Source organism: Ascaphus truei, chromosome 18, assembly GCF_040206685.1.
Source record: "Ascaphus truei isolate aAscTru1 chromosome 18, aAscTru1.hap1, whole genome shotgun sequence".
NCBI classification, from domain to species: Eukaryota; Metazoa; Chordata; class Amphibia; order Anura; family Ascaphidae; genus Ascaphus; species Ascaphus truei.
In genome coordinates this window covers 32,721,816-32,742,411 of record NC_134500.1, presented here as the reverse complement: position 1 = coordinate 32,742,411, position 20,596 = coordinate 32,721,816, and the positions used below count along the sequence as shown (strand labels likewise).

Here is a 20,596-nt window from a genome sequence, read left to right as displayed (position 1 = left end):
ACGAGAGGTAACTCTCAATATATTACTTCCTGGTAAAATATTTTATAAATAAATAAAATGTGTATTGAGGCTCCCTTACAAGCTGTGGGAAGATCATTAATGAACACTGAGAAGAGTAGGGGCCCCAGAACAGAGCCTTGCGGGACACCACAGGTGGTATCCAGGGGGTTGGAGTTAGAGCCTGAGATGGACACATGTTGGGATCTTCCTGATAGGTAGGACTGAAACCAGTTTAAAGCATGCTTCCCTATTCCAGAGCTCTGGAGTTTGTTAAGCAGGATAGCATGATCAACAGTATCAAAAGCCTTTGCAAAATCTAGGAATATTGCACCGGTGAGTTGACCCCGTTCCATTCCACACTGAATTTCATTGCAAACTTTTAGCAGGGTAGTTACGGTGGAGTGTTTGGGGCGAAAGCCAGATTGGAATTGGCTAGGGAAATTTGTCTTGGTATAGTAATCGCTTAATTGGGAGTGGACACATTTTTCCATGACTTTGGATAGAATTGGGAGAAGTGAGATTGGCCTGTAGTTTGAGACAGTGTTTTTGTCCCCACTTTTGAAGATTGGGACAACTCTGGCAGTTTTCCAGGTCTTTGGGATATGGCCTGCAGACAGGATAGAGTTGACTGTGGAAGCAATTGGTTTGGCAATGGCTGGGGCACCAAGTCGTAGGAACCTAGATTGTAGTAAGTCAGGTCCACATTGGCTGCTTCGTTTTAGTTTGAGGAGCGCTTGTGTAATCTCCTCTTCAGATACTGGGCCAAATTGAAAATTGTGGGCAGTGTTGGGAGGGGGTGGGGCTATCCCAGAATGAGATTCAGGTTTGTGGTTTGGGCTGCGTTTCGCTAATAAGTTAGTGGCACACCCCACAAAGTAATCATTGAATGCATTTGCAATGTCAGTTGGGTTTGTCAGAGTAATATCCCCCTTAGTGATATTACTTGGCTGTTGATGGTTAGGAGGCTGGAATACCCAGTATTGTTGATAACCTTCCAGAAGTTAGCTGGGTTTGATGTATTCTGGTGAAGATTGTCAGAGTAATATTGTGCTTTTGCGTGCCTTGTTTGCCTTGTGCACATGTTCAGCAGGCATCTGTAGTGATTGAGATCCTTGGTAGTGCCAGTTACTTTGTAGCTTTTCCACAAGGTATCCCTGAGCTGGTAGAGTGCTATACGGTCAGTGGTAACCCATGGAAGGTGGGCCCCCCGTACCCTTATTTTGCGTAGTGGAGCATGGGTATCACAGAGTTTTAAGAACTCGGATTGGAAATAGTCGAGCGCAGAATTGGGGTCGGGAATTAAATCGATTCTGTGCCATGGGCAGTTGATAAGGTCAGCCAGAAACTGTTGTGGGTTAAAGTTTATAAATGTTCTAGTGAGGAGAACTTTAGGGCTTGAATGGGGCGGTTTAATTTTCCTTACACAGTACACTATTGCATGGTCACTGAAAATATCAGGAAGGATGACCGAGGATTGGATTCTGCTGGGGTTTGAGGAGAGAATCCAGTCTAGCAAGGAATGGTTATGCGATTTCAGGTTTGTCCGTGTGGGTTGGGAAATTAGTTGTGATAGGTTAAGTGACTTGAGTTGTATCTGGATTTTGTGGTTTTTAGGGTCAAGCCAATTGAAGTTGAAATCCCTTAGAACTAGCAGCTCACTCTTCTCATTCAGAGAGGAAATGGAGCCAAGAAACTGGGTGATACCAGTCAGGGATTGTAGAGGGGCTTTAGGGGGGCGGTAGATGCCAGCGAGCAAGATGGGCTTAGAAAAGGGGAGGCAGATTTTGTCAACTAGAATTTCAAAAGAGGGTGGGCTTGGGGGGCAATTTAACAGTGTAAATTGTAATGTGTCTGCAATATAAAATAACACCCCTCCTCCTCTCTTTGACCTATCTCTCCTAAAAATGGAGTATCCGTGAATAGCGATATTTTCATCAGGGGTTTTAGGGGTTAGCCATGTTTCTGTAAGAATGATGGCTTTGGGTTTCTGCATAAGGCACCATGCCCTTTGTTCATCCAGTTTGGGCAGCAGGCTCCGGATATTTATATGGGCGACACATAGCCCTTTTTGGAATTTAAAGGTGGAATTCTCAGGGGCATGGGACAGAGTTGAAATGGGAGGACCTGGGTTAGGTTCAATATCACCTGCTAAAGAGAGTAATAGTATGAGTAGAAATTTGAGTAGTTGTTTGCAAGTTGTAGATTTGTGGTGTTTGCCATTAGAGTGAGTGGTGGTTGGTGTGCTGGTTTTTAGAGTTCTCCACCAACATTCAGTAGATAGTGCAAGGCTTTTGAGTAGTCCAGGGTGTATGGTGATATTGGGTGTGGGTCAGGAGGGAGGAGTTTGTAGTGGATAGAGGGAGTAACATCTCCATGAGGCCAGGAGAAAGAAAACAGTTAAGATACATAGCAGGTTCATTATGCCAAAGGTAGGCAGTGCTGAGTGGGTGTGGGAGGTATTTTGTGCAGTCAGTTTTGGGAGAGGCTGCAGTGAAATAAGTTGTAAAGGGGTGGGGGGTTAAAATATGCAGGTTAACAAGCATGGGATCAAAGTGTGGTCATATAAGCTCACTTTTTGTTGCCTTGAGTAAGAGAGTTTGCAGAAAGACGCAGTCACCAGTCACCTCTAGTCAAACTATAGTCTAACTATATATTGTCACTTTAAATGCATCACTGTTAAGATGCCAATTGTACCCTGCCAATGCAGGGGGGATATTTGTTTTATACATCTAAAGCAGTCACATGACCCTCCCCCCGCCCCAATAAATCAGCTTGTTCCAGTTGGTCAATTAGCAGCACACAGTTAAGAGGGGAGAGAAAAAAAAAATCCACCTTTTGATATACAAACATACCAAGAGAGATCAATAGTACAAGCCAGGACGGTAATTCTTTTAAAACAGGACTTGCAGATCAGTCTCTCTCTCAGTCTCTCTCTCCATTTGTCTCTCTGTTTGTCGGTCTGTGTGTGTGTGTGTGTCTCTCTCCATTTGTCTGTCTGTCTGTCGGGAGTGCAGCGGGGAAGCGTGGGGACTGTAAAGGTTTTATTAGTACGGCTGTAAGAAGTACCTGTGTGAAGCATTTTCTGCCCCTCTGACATGTGGAGGGGCACAGACAGACAGAAGTATGTATATAAAATACATATCTCTATATATACATACTGTACATACACATACCTGCTATCTCTGTGTCCTGGGTACGGATAACGAAATAAGAACTTTAATAAGGAGTTGTAACCCCTTCACTGCCGCATGGACTTAGTATTAGCCGTGAAGCTTATGCTAAATATATCCCGTTCGCTCCCATGACCAATAAAGCTGTTTCACTCTCTCTTGATTATATATCATCATTAAATAAAATTGGGGTTTATAACTTGGTCTGGACACATTAACATACTCTTCATTCTCCTAATGCACCAATCTGTACCCAAATGTATAACAGAAACAGCCAGCCCTTAGCGATTGCTCTGCAGGTTTCCACAGCAGTGGGTTTTTCACCTGGCATTTTATACACACCTTCACGGCAAATACTCTTCATTTTTAAATGGAACCAAAAAAATCTATAAAGCGGAAAAAAAACCATTGATGCAAAGATGCACGGGGTAAAAAACTCAGAGGTGCATCCCATGTGGAGGTGGGGGGGGGGGGAGATTTATTATACCGCATAATGCAGGGGGGCCAATGTCAGGCTTGGTTCGTTGCTCAGTCGTTGGCCAACTCCAGTTCTCAAGGACCACCAGCAGGTCAGCTTTTCAGAATATCCCTGCTTCAGCACGTGAGGCTCAATCTTCCTCTGAGCCACTGATTGAGCCAACTGTGCTGAAGCAAGGATATCCCTAATACCTGGCCTGCTGGTGGCCCTTTAGGGCTGGAGTTGGCCACCCCTGGGGATAATGTAATCGGCTTCCTTAGAAAGATTCAGTCCCCACGGAATGAAAGGTTTCACTTAAGTCGCTTCTGTATAATGAATTGCTTCTCAGTGATACAAGTAGTTGGAAAAGTGGCACGCTGCTGCCTAAAGGAAATAATTCAATGTTTCCTTCCCTGGTGCTCACCCTCCGCTGATCCCGGTGTCTCAAAGCTGGATCCGGGTGAGAAGAAAGACAAAAAAGAGAAAAAAGTGCAAAACCCATTGAGTAGTAAAGTCTGTTTATGGAATAATAAAAAACAGTTATAAACACTCACAGAAGAATAAGTAAATTCAGGCACTTCGCTACTTTGAATGACCGCTGGAACAGAAGTCGTCCACTCGTCTGTTGGTTGGGGTACTCGGTGTCTCTTCCCTTCTCCTTCACTCGATCGGCGGCGTGTGTCCGCTTCCGCGTCAGGTGACTCGTGACGTCAGCGCGTATGTCACGAGTCTCTCATCCACGTGCATCCAGTTGGGCCATGCAGGGTAACGGGGCGCGACGTCTACAGTCTTCTAACAATCCCGTCCCTTTTGCAGACCTACGTCCTTGGCTTGGGAAGTGAAGAAGATGTCCCCGGGGCGTCACGTACTGCCGAGCCCCGCATCCGACAGAGTCAGTTCTACATCCACCGCACGGAGGGCCCTCAATTTTGGGTAGGAAGATACATGCTCATTACTGCATTTTAAGAAGTTTTCAACTGTAGTAGTATATAACGAGACAAAAAGGGACCCCAATGCTACCTCAAACTTGACCAATAATTTAGTACATTAATATGTACTTTATCTAGAAGAGGAAATAAATATCTCCTATATATTTGGGAGAATTGTCTGTCTGGTCGCTCTGCATTTGGATGCATCTTAAAGCTGCCGTTCAAAAAAACCAAAATGTATTTATATTTTTCCCGTTCAATATGGACATCAATACAATACAGGTTCTCGTTATAAGTTTGCGTTCCCTGTTATTAGCTATTGTGTGATAATCTCCTGATCACCTTTCCCTTCAGGGGCCCTTCGCTCACCGTGACTTCCAGTCGTCTAACCCCATCAGGCGTGAGCTGGGCCGACAAAGTGAAAGCGAATCAGGGCAGCTGTGGCGGAGGCGGCCTGGACCCCGGGAATGTGCATCCGTGTGCACCCGCTCCGACAAAGAGAACGTCCCACGAGAACGGTGAGAACAGTGCGGGTTATCCCTGCTAGCAGCCAGTGGTCCCTGTATAGTATCTCCAGCCTGGGGTACAGGCATTCCCACCAGGGAAAGGGTTACTACCTGTACATTTTAGGAACTAAACCAACTTGTCCGCAACTGTGCTCTTGGTTTCGCTGCTGACCATCAGAATGTATAAATAATAGAAAATATTCGCGCCGGGGTTTTAAGGTTGCCACGTGTGTACGTGTACGTGTCCCTTTAGAATAGTCTTCGTGTCAGTGGGACAAGTCAAGGATTCTTCTGCTCAGGGCAAGGGAACTAAATGCAGTTGGGCTGTAGTAAAGGTGTGATAACGGATGAACAACCTTTTCCATTAACATGGAACGGATGCCTGCTCTCTGTGGACTTGAGCCGTCCTTCCTTTATCCTTCAGGAAGCGTTGAGTTGTAAGTTTCTCTTTGCCGGGTACCGGCTGTGAAAATTAAAGTACCATTCATTGTTTTGACATTGAGAGTGCTACAAAGAGGAGACGTAAAATGGAAGAGGCTTAACCCCTAATCTTAAGCCACCCTCCTCTACCCCCCCCCCCCAGCCCCCAGTATGTCAGGTTTTCAGGGTATTGCAGCTTCAGCACAGGTGGCGCTATCAGTGGCTCAGTCATTGGCCAACTCCAGTTCTCAAGGACCACCAACAGGCCAGGTATTAGGGATAACCCTGCTTCAGCACAAGTGGCTCAATTAGTGGCCCAGTTTTCGACTGAGCCACTGATTGAGTTTACCTGTGCTGAAGCTGGGATATCCTGAAGACCTGACCTGCAGGGGGGTCTTAAGGACTGGATTGGTGCCCCCCTGACGTAGAACTTGGAAGAAAGGACCAAGACGACTATGCAGCCTTCTTCCCCAAAGTGGCCAGGCCTAGTACAAGAACGTGTAACATGCAGCGCACACGCCGTAGGAGATATGTTGGATGTTATAATTCTGTAGTATAACAAGATCTACATGTTCACCAAACACGAATGGGTCAATCAGGTCGAGATCATGAAAATGTCCATATCTTCTATCCGCTAAAAATCATTAGTGACTCCCAGGGGAGCCCTTCTTCTCCGCTGTCTCCTTGGCGCAAGCCTTCGTTCTGCTTTGCCACATTCACCTTTGTCTGCGACCTTAGAAGAAGAAAAAAACAAATGTCTGAAGAGATTAACGATCATTTGGAACAGCTAGTAAAAGTCCAGAGGCGCACAGCAATATAATGCAGAGCCCTAGATTGTAGTAATGATTGTGTGGAAGTGCAGGGTTGTTGCACGTTGTGATACGCCGGTCAGTCTGCTGCTGGGGAGGACCACTCTCTCTCATCTGGAATGACTATACATTTCCTAAGCGCTATGTACATTAATGGCGCTATATAAATAAAGACATACAATACAATACAATTTCCTAACATTAAAACATAGCAGCAGATATTACCAATCCCCCCATCCTGTCTGCCCATTCTCCTATCTGTTGTTTAACCTCAGGCCCAGTTACATCACTGGCTTTCTTTCATTTTGGGCACAGCAAGACCCTGAATATGAGAGCAAGTCGGGGATATTACTTGCCCAGGACATACTTGAAAACGAGAGGTAACTCTCAATGTATTACTTCCTGGTAAAATATTTTATAAATAAATAAATAATATTATACGCTTAGAGGTTTGACAGCAGATAGGAGAATAGGCAGATTGGGGGGGTGGGAGAGGGTCTGAGTGTTTAATTTCCTGCTTTCATCCTGGACATTTAAAGCAGCAATCACTGACAGCCGATCCTCCCAGTGGCTGAGATACTTACATTCTTAGCTTCCTGGTTATGCAGTAGGAGCCTCAACACCATCCAGTGGCTGAGATACTTACATTCTTAGCTTCCTGGTTATGCAGTAGGAGCCTCAACACCATCCAGTGGCTGAGATACTTACATTCTTAGCTTCCTGGTTATGCAGTAGGAGCCTCAACACCATCCAGTGGCTGAGATACTTACATTCTTAGCTTCCTGGTTATGCAGTAGGAGCCTCAACACCATCCAATGGCTGAGATACTTACATTCTTAGCTTCCTGGTTATGCAGTAGGAGCCTCAACACCATCCAGTGGCTGAGATACTTACATTCTTAGCTTCCTGGTTATGCAGTAGGAGCCTCAACGCCATCCAGTGGCTGAGATACTTACATTCTTAGCTTCCTGGTTATGCAGTAGGAGCCTCAACGCCATCCAATGGCTGAGATACTTACATTCTTAGCTTCCTGGTTATGCAGTAGGAGCCTCAACACCATCCAATGGCTGAGATACTTACATTCTTAGCTTCCTGGTTATGCAGTAGGAGCCTCAACACCATCCAATGGCTGAGATACTTACATTCTTAGCTTCCTGGTTATGCAGTAGGAGCCTCAACGCCACCCAATGGCTGAGATACTTACATTCTTAGCTTCCATGTTTATGCAGTAGGAGCCTCAACACCATCCAGTGGCTGAGATACTTACATTCTTAGCTTCCTGGTTATGCAGTAGGAGCCTCAACGCCACCCAATGGCTGAGATACTTACATTCTTAGCTTCCTGGTTATGCAGTAGGAGCCTCAACACCACCCAGTGGCTGAGATACTTACAATCTTAGCTTCCTGGTTATGCAGTTGGAGCCTCAATGCTATCCGGTGCCCTCCTATTGGTTTGACGGTTTGACGGCCACTACGTTTCCCAGAGATGGGGGTAGAAGACCAGCAGCTAAAACTGAGGGGAGGGGGTTTCAGAAGCTGAAAATCTGTGGTGGATGCCTCGGTTCCAATCGTTAAAAAACGAGATTGCTGCTTTAAAGATGGCTGCCAAGGTCATCAAGTACATGTGTAGCCAAGACTAAGTGTCTCCAGTGACGCGATGACAGTGGTCGCGGCACTGGAGGATTTACAAAGAAGCAAAAAAGCCTGCGGCACCCGGGCCAGAGTCTGCAGGGGGTCTCTGCTTCCTAATGGGACCCTCCACAGCACCATCTTTCCCGGGCGCAACAGGCTTTTCTGCTTCTTCAACCGCGGCGCCCAGGGACGGTGAGACTTGCTACATCAGTAGGAGAGCGCAACGTCACCCCCCAATTACATTGTGGCCATTTTAATTTCCTATAATACAGGGTTGAGTGAGAGAACCCAATGTTGCACTCAAGTTCACCCTCTGGTGATTTATGAATGAATTAAAACATAAACTTTATTAAGAACAATTGTTAAAATAATGGGTATTAAAACGACGTACTGCAGGTAGGTGGATCAGTAATACTGACAGCCGTATAGGCTCAGGATCAAAAATGGTGGTGTGTGTTTGGGATATCCAGATCACACACACCTGACGAGACAAACACAGAAATCCCAATGTGGACCTGTGTATAAGGAATACTATAGGGTGTGTTCAGGTAGATACTTAAACTTCTAGTCACCTATGGCAGGGTCTGCATAAACCAAGGTAGAGATAGGTAATATGACCAGTAGTGACTAATATATATAAAAACAAATAAACTATATATACCAGTAAAGTGTGTAGTCAGCTGAAACTCCTTTAATGAATGATAGTGTACCTTGCACGGTGTCAGAGTGACCTAAGGTAACCTACTCTGCAAGAGTGTTAAGTCCTCTATTCACACTTATAGCGTTAATCAGAGGATGGTAACTCTGATACTGAATTGCAGGAATGGTAAGTATCAGAAGTTTATGTTTTAATTCATTCATAAATCACCAGAGGGTGAACTTGAGTGCAACATTGGGTTCTCTCTCTCAACCCTCTATTACTGTATACTCACCCATTGCACCGTTCACAGTCTTATTTCATTGTGGCCGCAGCAGGGGCTCCCCTATTGTTCCATTTTAATTTCCTTCAAGGGAGAGAAGTACTGGCAGCTAAACCAGTAAGTATCACATGAGCCAGGAGTACTCCAGGGCGGAACAATAGAATGGTTCTGGTCCGGGTTCTGCTCCGGGTGCTGCTCCTTATTCATATTCTGAAAACTAATTAAAAAAGTGAGGTATTCCTGCTTCACAGACATAACGATGTCGTGTGGTGATATAATGAGTAGGGGGGTGTTAGGTAGGATCTGTAGATATTACATCGGTGCAGAGAGAGAGATGAAAGATCCTTTATGCTGCCCACATGGATACCCTCAGGAAAACGTGAGGCCAATTTACCATAGTATTAAAAATATTTTGTTATGAAACTTCTAGTCTAAAAATAGGTGACACATACAAAATTCGTCGCAAAAAAATGCGCCACAATACGTGCGACGCCAGCACGGAGGAAGGCGGAGAGATATGTCTCTGATCTGATCGTAGCACTGGGTGAGATGCTGTCCCAGTGCTAAGGGAATATGCTATCTGCAGCTATATGGGCTTTATAGTACAGCCATCTATACTTGAAGAGATTGATAAAGCTATAAACACTAGTGTATAGGGCTGATTGACCCTAAGGCTATACGGGCACACTCAGTAGTACCTAACAGATAGCGTACATCCTGTGGGTACAAAGGCCACCTGTAATGCCAGGTCTGTAGTAACAAGAGTATCACTGTGAATCTTTAGACTCATTAGCAGAGTACTCAGTATACTAACTTGTAGATGTCTATAGTAACATCAACCTACTATCAGATACTATTCTTAAGAACCCCTCCCCTCCACTCCCCCCTCCCCCTCTCCCCTCCACTCCCCCCCACCCCATAACCAATACATAAATAACCACAAGCACAAGGTCTGTGGGTACAAGGACGCAGATTTTTTATTAAGCATCAATTAACCTGATAAGTGCCAACCACCGGGTTTACCGACCATGGAGCCCCACCTGGCAAGGTTACCTGCACTTACCCCCTCCCCAACTGCCACCACCTATGGGGCTATTTAACCCCCCTTAAACTAGCCCCGTACCGCCAGACCTGAAAGGACCCTCTACAGTCCAACCTAAATGCATTATTAAATGAATTAGACTCAATATCGGACCGATGCATCCCATCAGTCCTAAACAACCCTCTAGTCGCTGACTCAAACTTGGGGTGGTTCAACACCCCGACCCTCATTTGTCCCACTCGGCATGCACTCTGCCTCCCGTGCTACCCAAGCCCCGGATACTCGCCTGTTACTCGAACGGGATCCGAAACAGCCGGGTCACCTCCCTATTGGGGAATCTTTCCGGCCCTGGCGCCTTCCCTCCCGCGCTCACAGGAGTAGCCGCCCTTTGACCAGCTGGGTTGCGCAGCCCTCCCGTCCCCACCCCCGCTTTCCCTGTAGCACCCGGCCGCTGAGTGGACAACCCCGCAGGATGAACAATCATGCCAAATTGGCAGCCATCAAATTTACACTGCCCCTCACTAAAGGCTCGGCATCAACCTTTCCTGCTACCGTCCGGTGCGCTGGAACTAGCCCGCACTTTCAGGCCTCCCCCCACGAACAGGCGCTGACCTATTTGTTGTGCGCAGCTCGATCCAACAGTCCATGTCCTTTGCATCCGAGGACATCTGCTTCCACACGGCAATTTTGTAACAAAACTGTTCGTCATAGGCCCACCAGCCCATCCCATTATGGTTCTTATAACCAAAATCGATCATGTCATGGGGTTTGAACAAAGCCGAGCAGAAGTGAAGTGATGCTTTTACCAGTCCCGCTCACCAAAATCAAAAAGGCCTGAAGCCAGTTCGAAAAGGTCCGTGAAAAAAAGGCACCTTTCCACGTGCTCTTTCTTGGTCTCTCCTTTTTTTAGTGGACCCCACGAGCGCCTCTCTGTACCCTGGCAGCAGAGACAATACATCCACCTAATCCCATGCCCAAATCTTTTCTTTAATGTCATCTGGCAGATGCAGCCCCAACGGGCTGGCAAGGTATGTGCATGCGTCCTCAAAACATATATCAGCTACCTTGCCAGCCTCTGCCACTCCTGTTGTTGTGGTAAACAGCATGCCCACTACTGCTGCCACCAATGTGGACGCCTCCCCATAGCGACCCCTGACGGCGTGGCCGCTCACTCTCCCACACTTGTTGGTGAGCCCAGCCGTAATGGGAATCACCGCCTGCTCCCCCTTCTTGCGCCTCGAGGGCTTACAGCACTCCCCTTAAAACATACCGCCACTAGACCCATAGCCCGCCCCCCCATCCCCTTACTGAGCCAGCGCTGACCCTGCCAGGCCGAGCGCTCGAAGCCCGCCTGCAGCCATGATAACACAGTTTGCCTTGATTGACCCCTGGCCTGCTTTCCTAATCCCCCCAGGCCCGAGCTAGCCTCTCCCCTCCCACAGGTGCTAGATGGGCCCCAGAGGCCACTGCTTGTGGACCAGCCACCACGACCTGAAATAGGAAACCTTTGCGGAGCTGGGGGAGACACAGAGGCCGAATCCCTCTACTTGCCCCCAGCTGTTCTTCGTGCTCCTGCACTTCTCCACATTGTACGTGACTGCATTCTTCTGCCACTGATCTGCATAAGCAGCTCCCCTCTCCGCTCCCAGCTACGGCGTGACCCGCACCTCAGGTGGCGTCAAGCGAGGCCCTCTGCTCCTGGAGCCCGGCTGCATACTCCTATCTGCATGAGCAGCTCCCCTCTCCGGTGTGACTTGCTGTCTATAGCGATGGGAAGGTGGATATGTGCTACATATTACAGTCTCAGCTGAACCCCTCTGATCTGTTACTGCCTCATATCCGCCTTTCCATCGCTACAGACAGCTTCACTGCCTCACTCCACCTAACATCTGCTACATATGGGCGTTCCTGACTGAAACAGCAGCCACAGTGGTAGTGCTTTAATTGAGCCCTTAGCTATCTAAATACGGGCGCGGATACCATAGTCATTAGTATACACCGCTGAGTGGTTCCCTTCCATCCATTTAGTCAGAGGTAAAAAGAACAGTCCTTAGTCTGGCCTTTAACTTTGCTGTGCATCCGGTCATATAGGGTTGACCTTTTTATAGCATTTTTGTTCCTCAGCCTCTGGTCAAATCGTAGACCAGAGAGAGTGCACGCAATAGGGGGTTGTTTGAGCATACGCTCCCTCCGAAGAGTAACGCTTAGGCTTACATTATCCCTTGCTCAATGTAGTATCACCCATAGTGCACCCACGTATTTAGGGTTAGAGTGGAGCAGGTGTCCCCTGTCTACATTTGTGAGGTATATACCATCCCATGTCTACACCTGTGAGGTATATACCATCCCCTGTCTACACCTGTGAGATATATACCATCCCATGTCTACACCTGTGAGATATATACCATCTCCTGTCTACACCTGTGAGATATATACCATCCCCTGTCTACACTTGTGAGGTATATACCATCCCCTGTCTACACTGTGAGGTATATACCATCTCCTGTCTACACCTGTGAGGTATATACCATCCCCTGTCTACACTGTGAGGTATATACCATCTCCTGTCTACACCTGTGAGGTATATACCTTCCCCTGTCTACACTGTGAGGTATATCCCATCCGTACTTATACTTCTTTCTTGGGGGTCCAACCTCTACTTACACAACACTCTAACCAATGTGCCTACCCTGTGACATCTGACCACTAGAAATAATCTGCTACGTTGTGGTGATTTTTCTCACCATTTGTTTGGTGAAACTTTATTTCTCCTATTATTTTATCCATTTTATACCAATAAAGTTGAGTTTTTATTTCCTTCATGATATCATCCATTCACGTCCAGGGGGTATTATTCATTTCTGACATGCGAGTATCACATTGTGGTGACATCTCACTCTCTAGTCCCTCCACACACCATATTATTTCACTGGTTCTTCACAGCTCAGGCAACATTGAGAGTGCATGCAATTGGGTATTCCTGTCTCCTTCCCTCTGTGGAGAGAGACACCTCTTTTCTCTGTCGTTTCCAATGGAAATGTCCTTGAATGATTAAGGAATCTCAATCATATAATAATAATAATATGTTCTTGTATAGCGCTGCTAGTTTTACAGAGACATTATTTTGCAGGCACAGGTCCCTGCCCCATGGAGCTTACAATCTATGTTTTTGGTGCCTGAGGCACAGGGAGATAAAGTGACTTGCCCAAGGTCACAAGGAGCCGACACCGGGAATTGAACCAGGTTCCCCTGCTTCACACTCAGTGCCAGTCAGTGTCTTTACTCACTGAGCCGCTCCTTCTCCTTCTCCTCCTCCTCCTCCCTCTCCTCCTCCTCCTCCCTCTCCTCCTCCTCCTCCGCTCCTTCTCCCTCTCCTCCTCCCTCGCCTCCTCCCTCGCCTCCTCCCTCTCCTCCTCCTCCTCCTCCTCCTCCTCCTCCTCCTCCTCCTCCTCCTCCTCCTCCTCCTCCACTCCTTCGTATCAAAATGAAATGATATGAAGAATTTAGGATTTTGTATCGTGCCTCCTGTATCGGCTCCGTCTGTGTGGGCAGTTTGGAGTACGGAGAGACACTCGGCATCCATTCAAACAATATATTGTATTTCTTTTCAGAGGAGGGTTTACAAAATAACTAGCCGCACCCTTTCCCCCCCAAATAAGCAATGCCACTCAAAGGGACCCTGTAACGTTGCTAACTGCAGTCCAGGACACGGACCCGCAGGGCAGAGGTAGGGAGTACAGTAACCGACCCTTGACCTGGGATCTGGTGCCCAGACAAGCAAGAATGGTCCGGTCTGGTTCCGGGATCGTGGGCAGGGTGCGGCAGCGTAGTCGCCGTCACAGTTCCCAATGGTCAGGGCAAGTGACGGTAGCGGAGTCCGAGACAGGCGGAGGTTCAGCAAAGGCAAGCGCGACAAGATAACAGACGGGGTCCAGGCGTGAAAGGAAGAGATACTTTACTCGGGCAAAGGACTGATCACACTGGTGAACATTTATAGGCCTAGACCAGGTGCTGAGAATTACCAGTTCAAAGAGGAAGCTAGGTTGCTGTTGTGGTGGCCATCTTGGGGCACCCGGCGAGGTCTGAGAAGCATCCATGTTGGTGCACTCGGCGGCGACTCCTCACAGACACTCTGTGCTAGGACCAAACTGAACTTGTATAATGTTGTAGATATAGCTGGCTGAGACTGTGTTTTTCCAAAACAAAACGGGCAAGTCTAAGTATACAGTACTTAAATCATTTGTAAACGGTTATTGTATACTGTATACAGGTACATTGCTAACCCAGACTCTGGTTTGCTTTTTGCTTAATATAATAATTTGTCAGAGAAAAAGTATCCTAGTTGCCAGATTATAATCATACATCTGCCGGGCCTTTGTATATAAGAATCAGACAAGGATAAATGTTTTATTTACATTTTATTTTTTTTAACGTATGTTTTATTAATTTTCTTAAAATAATATTTATCAACACAAAAATATATAGGTGTATGAATACAAGTGGAGTTTGCAAAAATGACAGTACAGATTTACAATTAACTACACAAATATACAAAAATAATAAGGGTTTGCCTATCTTTTTTGAAAGACTTTGAATGGTCTTTGTTTTGCACAGCCGTGATTTCTGAAGGAAGGTTCTTCAAACTTGGTTTCTTCTCTCTAATGGCAAATAAAAATCCCACGTCTCAAGCAGGCCCATAACCCTGCCCTTCCCCGTTATCTCTTAGCGCAGTGGTGTGCAAAGTGGGGGGCGGGAGATTTTGCTGGGGGGGGGGGGGCCGAGCTGTTGCAGAGGTCCCGCGCTCTTCCCCCAGGCATTTAAATTAAATGCCGGGGGATCGCGTGAGGCCCCTGCAACTGTTTACTTACCGGGATTCAGCCAGCTGTGTTGCGTCGCCATGGCAACGTGGCGTCAAATGACGCCGTAACGCCATGTAAAGTGACATCACATGACCCCCCCAGCATCATCTGACGTGGATGAAGGTAGGTGGGGGGGGGGGCGAGAGCAAGGGGGGGAGAGACAGGGAGGCGCAGCACTAAAAGTTTACGCTCCGCTGTCTTAGCATACAGTGCTTCCACTGCAGCCAGGGATTCTGGGTAATGACATGCAAATCAGCGCTCACACAGTGTCACCTTTTGCGTAGTTTCCATTTTCACATGGATCCCTATAAGCCAGGCCTGCACAACTCGTAAAGCGAGAAGGGCCGAACTGCTCCAAGGAAAAAAAAATTGGGCCGCACAGGTAAAATCATCATCATCATCATCATCATCCTCATATCTCCCCCAGAACCCCTCACTATCAACCTTTGCAATACTCCCCATCTATCTCTCAGACCCCCATCTCCCCCTCACCCACACACATAATACTCCCTCTCCACATCAAACACACAATACCCCCCTGCACACCACACACATCCCACCCCCCTGCACCTCACATCCTTCTCCCCCCCTGCACCTCACACCACTCTCCCCCCCTGCACCTCACACCACTCTCCCCCCTGCACCTCACACCACTCTCCCCCCCTGCACCTCACACCACTCTCCCCCCTGCACCTCACACCACTCTCCCCCCTGCACCTCACACCACTCTCCCCCCTGCACCTCACACCACTCTCCCCCCCTGCACCTCACACCACTCTCCCCCCCTGCACCTCACACCACTCTCCCCCCCTGCACCTCACACCACTCTCCCCCCCTGCACCTCACACCACTCTCCCCCCCTGCACCTCACACCACTCTCTCCCCTTGCACCTCACATCACTCTCTCCCCTTGCACCTCACATCACTCTCTCCCCCTGCACCTCCAATCACCCCTGCACCTCCAATCACCCCTGCACCTCCAATCACCCCTGCACCTCATCCCCTGCACCTCACATCACCCCTCCTGCACATCACCTCCCCCCTCCTGCACATCACATCCCCTGCACCTCACCCCCCTGCACCTCCAATCACCCCCCTGCACCTCCAATCACCCCCCTGCACCTCAAATCACACCCCTGCACCTCCAATCACGCCTGCACCTCCAATCACCCCTGCACCTCACCCCCTGCACCTCACATCACCCCTCCTGTACATCACCCCCCCTCCTGCACATCACATCCCCTGCACCTCACCCCCCCGCACCTCCAATCACCCCCCTGCACCTCCAATCACCCCTGCACCTCACATCACCCCCCTGCACCTCACCTCAATGCACCTCACCTCACCCCCCTGCACATATCCAAGTTCGGATCAGGGGGGGAGCGGCCGCAGAAGAGCTCAGCTGGCTGTGACTTCCCCCTCCGTCCCACGTTGCGAGCGGGGGGTGGGGGTGGTGGGAGGGAGCAAGGAGCGGGAGCGGGCCCTGCGGATGCGCGCCGGGACCGTGGGGAATCGCCACCATTTTGTTTTTTTCAAAGTTTTTTTTTTTCAAAGTTTTTTTTTTTTCAAAGTTTTTTTTTCAAAGTTTTTTTTTTTTTTTTTTTTTTTTAAATCTCATCGAGGGCCACACAGAGAGGCCAGGCGGGCCGCATTACACAGTTCTTCAGCAGAGCCTGGGTTACAGAAGTGCAGAGCCAGTAACCCTACTCACAGACAGCCTTGGTTACAGAAGTGCAGAGCCAGTAACCCACTCACAGACAGCCTGGGTTACAGAAGTGCAGAGCCAGTAACCAACTCACAGAAAGCTATTTGGGTCTCAACAACGTGAGGTTGGATACTGCATTTGTAATGTGAAGCTGGTACATGGCTACAACCAGACACAAAATAAGTTATGGTGGGTAAAAAATTGACAAAAACCCTCCACCTCTCAGCAAATAAAACTATCACATGTGAGCACTGTCATTTATATGTATTTATAATAACATTTATATGTATTTATAATAACATTTATATGTATTTATAATAATATTTATATATATTTATAATAACATTTATATGGCGCCCTTATTCAGAGTGGTGTACATCAGTTAGTAAAATAATGGAGTGGTTACATATGGAATATTTCATGTGATTGACATAGAGTCATTGTTAAGATGTCTTTGTGGTGGGCAGGGGTGGGCACATTATGGTCGGGTTATGGGTTAGGTGCATTATAGGTGCATTGAGAGCTTGCTTGGTTAGTGGGCAGGGGTAAGAACATTATGGGGGCAGGGGTAACAACATTATGGTCGGGTTATGGGTTAGGTGCAGTGAGAGCTTGCTTGGTTGGTGGGTAGTGGAGGGAACATTATGGTCGGGTTATGGGTTAGTGCGTTGAGAGCTTGCTTGGTTAGTGGGTTGGGCTCAGGTCTCTGGATGTAGTCTTGTCGGTGGCATTGATGGGTCTGACAGTGTAGGTGATTATACTGGTGAGATGGGTGACTGGAGGATTTTGACGAGAATTTAGGAAGGGGTGAGGGTAAGGAAGATCATGGACGTTGAGGAGGGTGGAGGCAGGGGATGGGATAGGAGCGGGTTAAAGGGGAACATGGAATGTGATGGAGAAGAGATGAGTTTTGAGTTGGCTTCTGAAGATATCGGAACAAAAGAATCCTCTATTTAGGTGCACTCCACCTCCATAGTATTATAATAATAATAATTTAATGGAAAGAGATGGAAATCCATCTCCACTAATTGAAATAATTTTATTAATATTGTAGAAACAATCCCCCATTCCTATATATAGTGTCAAACAGCGCTATTAGCTATAGGTTTTATTATTTAAACGTTATTTCTACAATATTAATAAAATTATTTAAATTAGTGGAGTTGGATTTCCATCTCTTTCCAGTAAATTATTATTATTCTAATACTATGGAGGTGGAGTGCACATAAATACAGGATTCTTTTCAGTTTGTTCCAATATCGCCTCATTCCTGTTCTGCACCCCCCTTTCTGCACCATTCCTGTTCTGCACCCCCCTTTCTGCACCATTCCTGTTCTGCACCCCCCTTTCTGCACCATTCCTGTTCTGCACCCCCCTTTCTGCACCATTCCTGTTCTGCACCTTTTGGCTGCGTTATAGTGCCGGCGACAGCGTCAAACAAATGCATTTCCGCCGTCGCGTGCGCATATAGTAAGGACGGAGCGACGTCTTGGCCGCGATCGCTGGAAGTCATCTCAATTTGATTTTTCCAGTGACCGCAGCCTGCCGTCGCCGGCACTATAAGTGTAGCCTTAGGCCGTGCTTATAGTGCCGGCGACACGAATTCGCCCAAAAACAAAAGTATTGCCGCCGCTGCGTACGCTTATAGTGCACGCGATGGCGACAAGCGACGGAGCCGTCACGAAAACCCGCCGCCGGCAAAATTTGATTTTTCAAGGGCCGTCGCGTCACGTGACGGCCCTTTAACAAATCAAATTGCGGGAATCCCGCGATGCCGCCGACCGGCGAAACATAACTTTCGCCGGTGGCGACGGGTGACGTCACCGATCGTGTCGCCGTCTCTCTTGGGGCTTCTGAAGATAGTTAGGAATCGGGCAGATTGGATGTGATATAGTCTTTATTTTACACAACAGTGATTCTGAAGGAGGACGGTTCCAGCAAGGTGTCTTCTCCCTAACGTTGAGGTTATCACATTTGTTTAAGCTTCCTCCCTTGGTAAAGTGGGGCGCATAAGAAAAGCGGAATCGCAGAAGTAAGGACACTGAGACGCCCGGCACTTTGCCACAATGTTTGCAGGGATTTGTAATAATTATATATGTTTGATTTTTGTAACTGAAATATGTTACAGAGTTCAGTTAGGTCCCACATGGACTGCACCTTTCAACAATAATAATAATAATATTATAATTATTAATATTTGTGTAATACCGCGCTGACTGTGTACACAGCGCTGGACATATACTTTTGCACGATAAGTCCCTGTCCTGAAGAGCTTACAGTCTACTTTTGGTGCATGAGACACAGGAACATAAAGTGACTTGCCCAACGTCCCAAGAAGAGCTGAGCTGCTCTCTTAAAGCACAATTAGTTATAAGATTGAAGCACAGGGTCTCCGGAGCTTAACTGCTTTACTTTCAGCTCCGGGGACCCCCTGCTCCCCGAGATACTCACCTCCGTAGGGGGCGCAGGTATCCCCTTCATGTTTAAATGTCCCGGTCACGTGGGCCAATAGGAAGCCGCCAAGCGAAGACGTCACGGCTTCCTATTGGCCTGCAAGAAGTGGAACCTTGAAAGCCGCCATTATGTTAGCCCCACAGACCAGTTGAAGCTGCTACCTGCAGAGAAACCGGCACCTCCTAAGGAAGTAAGTATCTCGGGAAGCCGGGGTTCCCCAGGGCTGAAATGAACGCGGTTCACCGCCTGCTTCAATCCTAAAATTAAAATTAAAACAAAGCAAGAAATGCAATTTGGGCGCTGCTTTAACATTGCATTTCAGACCTAACGTGGAGAGCCCGTGACTCATCACAGCAGGCGTATTGTATCTCTCCAGTGTACTGTTGGCAAGAAGTGACTGTGGTCAGCTGCCTTGTGACGTGCCATAATGTTCTGGCTGCAGTATGTTGCGCCTGACAGCCTCTCCCGGAGACCTCTGACCCGGGCTGGCAGAGGAGACACACATTTCACTTTGTTCCTGAGGCTGTTTGTGCTGGACCGCAGGGCCTCGTCTCTCCTGATGCAAGGGCCATCAATCGTCCCGTGTTATTCACGCGGCGGCCCTCAGATGTAGCTTCCTAGAAACGTCCGTGTTGTGAACTTCGTAGGGAAGGAAACAGAGTGCGCTTGAAAAAAAAAAAGTCTTTCATTATAAGTGACATATTTACTCAACCAGCATAAAAATATAATGCTGAACGCGTCTTTCCTGGAAGGAGCATGTGAAAACGACAAGATGCATATTATTTCCCTAATTAATCTCAAGGATTCTTATAGAGGCAGTCACACGCACACAGGCACACAGGCACACAGACACACACACACACACACACACACACACACACACAGTCACACACACACGCACACACACGCAGTCACACACGCACGCACGCACGCACTTTAAAATAGCGGTGGCCATCTCAAGTTCTTCAATGGCCACCAACAAGTCAGGTTTTAATGATATCAGTGCTTCAGTACAGGTGATTTCATGTCTGCCACTGATTGAGCCACTTGTACTGAAGCTGGGACTGATTGAGCCATCTGTGCTGAAGCTGGGACTGATTATTTCACCTGAAGTAGAGATAGCCTGAAAACCTGACCTGTTTGTGGCCCTTGAGGACTGGAATGGGCCACTCCTGGTTTAAAGCGCCTCACACACACACACACACACACACACACACACACACAGTCACACACACACAGTCACACAGTCACACACACACAGTCACACAGTCGCACACACACGCGCACACACACACGCACGCACGCACTTTAAAATAGCGGTGGCCATCTCAAGTTCTTCAATGGCCACCAACAGGTCAGGTTTTAATGATATCAGTGCTTCAGTACAGGTGATTTCATGTCTGCCACTGATTGAGCCACTTGTACTGAAGCTGGGACTGATTGAGCCATCTGTGCTGAAGCTGGGACTGATTATTTCACCTGAAGTAGAGATGTCAGGTTTTCAGGCTCTGTTTGTGGCCCTTGAGGACTGGAATGGGCCACTCCTGGTTTAAAGCGCCTCAATATAATTGTCTTCCTTAGAAAGATCAGTGGGTCCTTGTGAAATCACTTTAGCGGATACTTATTGTGCTCGACCCCGTGTCAACTGCCAGCGACTTGAACTCTGAAACCCATTATCAGCGTTTAGTGATTGT

General features: G+C 47.6%; 1 protein-coding gene across 1 annotated transcript in view; it reads left to right on the top strand.

The window, feature by feature from the left end:
- Positions 1–20,596, top strand: part of LOC142469202 (S phase cyclin A-associated protein in the endoplasmic reticulum-like) — a 135,114-nt gene that overhangs the window by 63,010 nt on the left and 51,508 nt on the right. The window contains exons 5-6 of the mRNA XM_075576162.1: positions 4,444–4,560; positions 4,911–5,074. Of these exons, the coding sequence (XP_075432277.1) occupies positions 4,444–4,560; positions 4,911–5,074 (281 nt within the window). The remainder of the gene's footprint in view (positions 1–4,443; positions 4,561–4,910; positions 5,075–20,596) is intronic.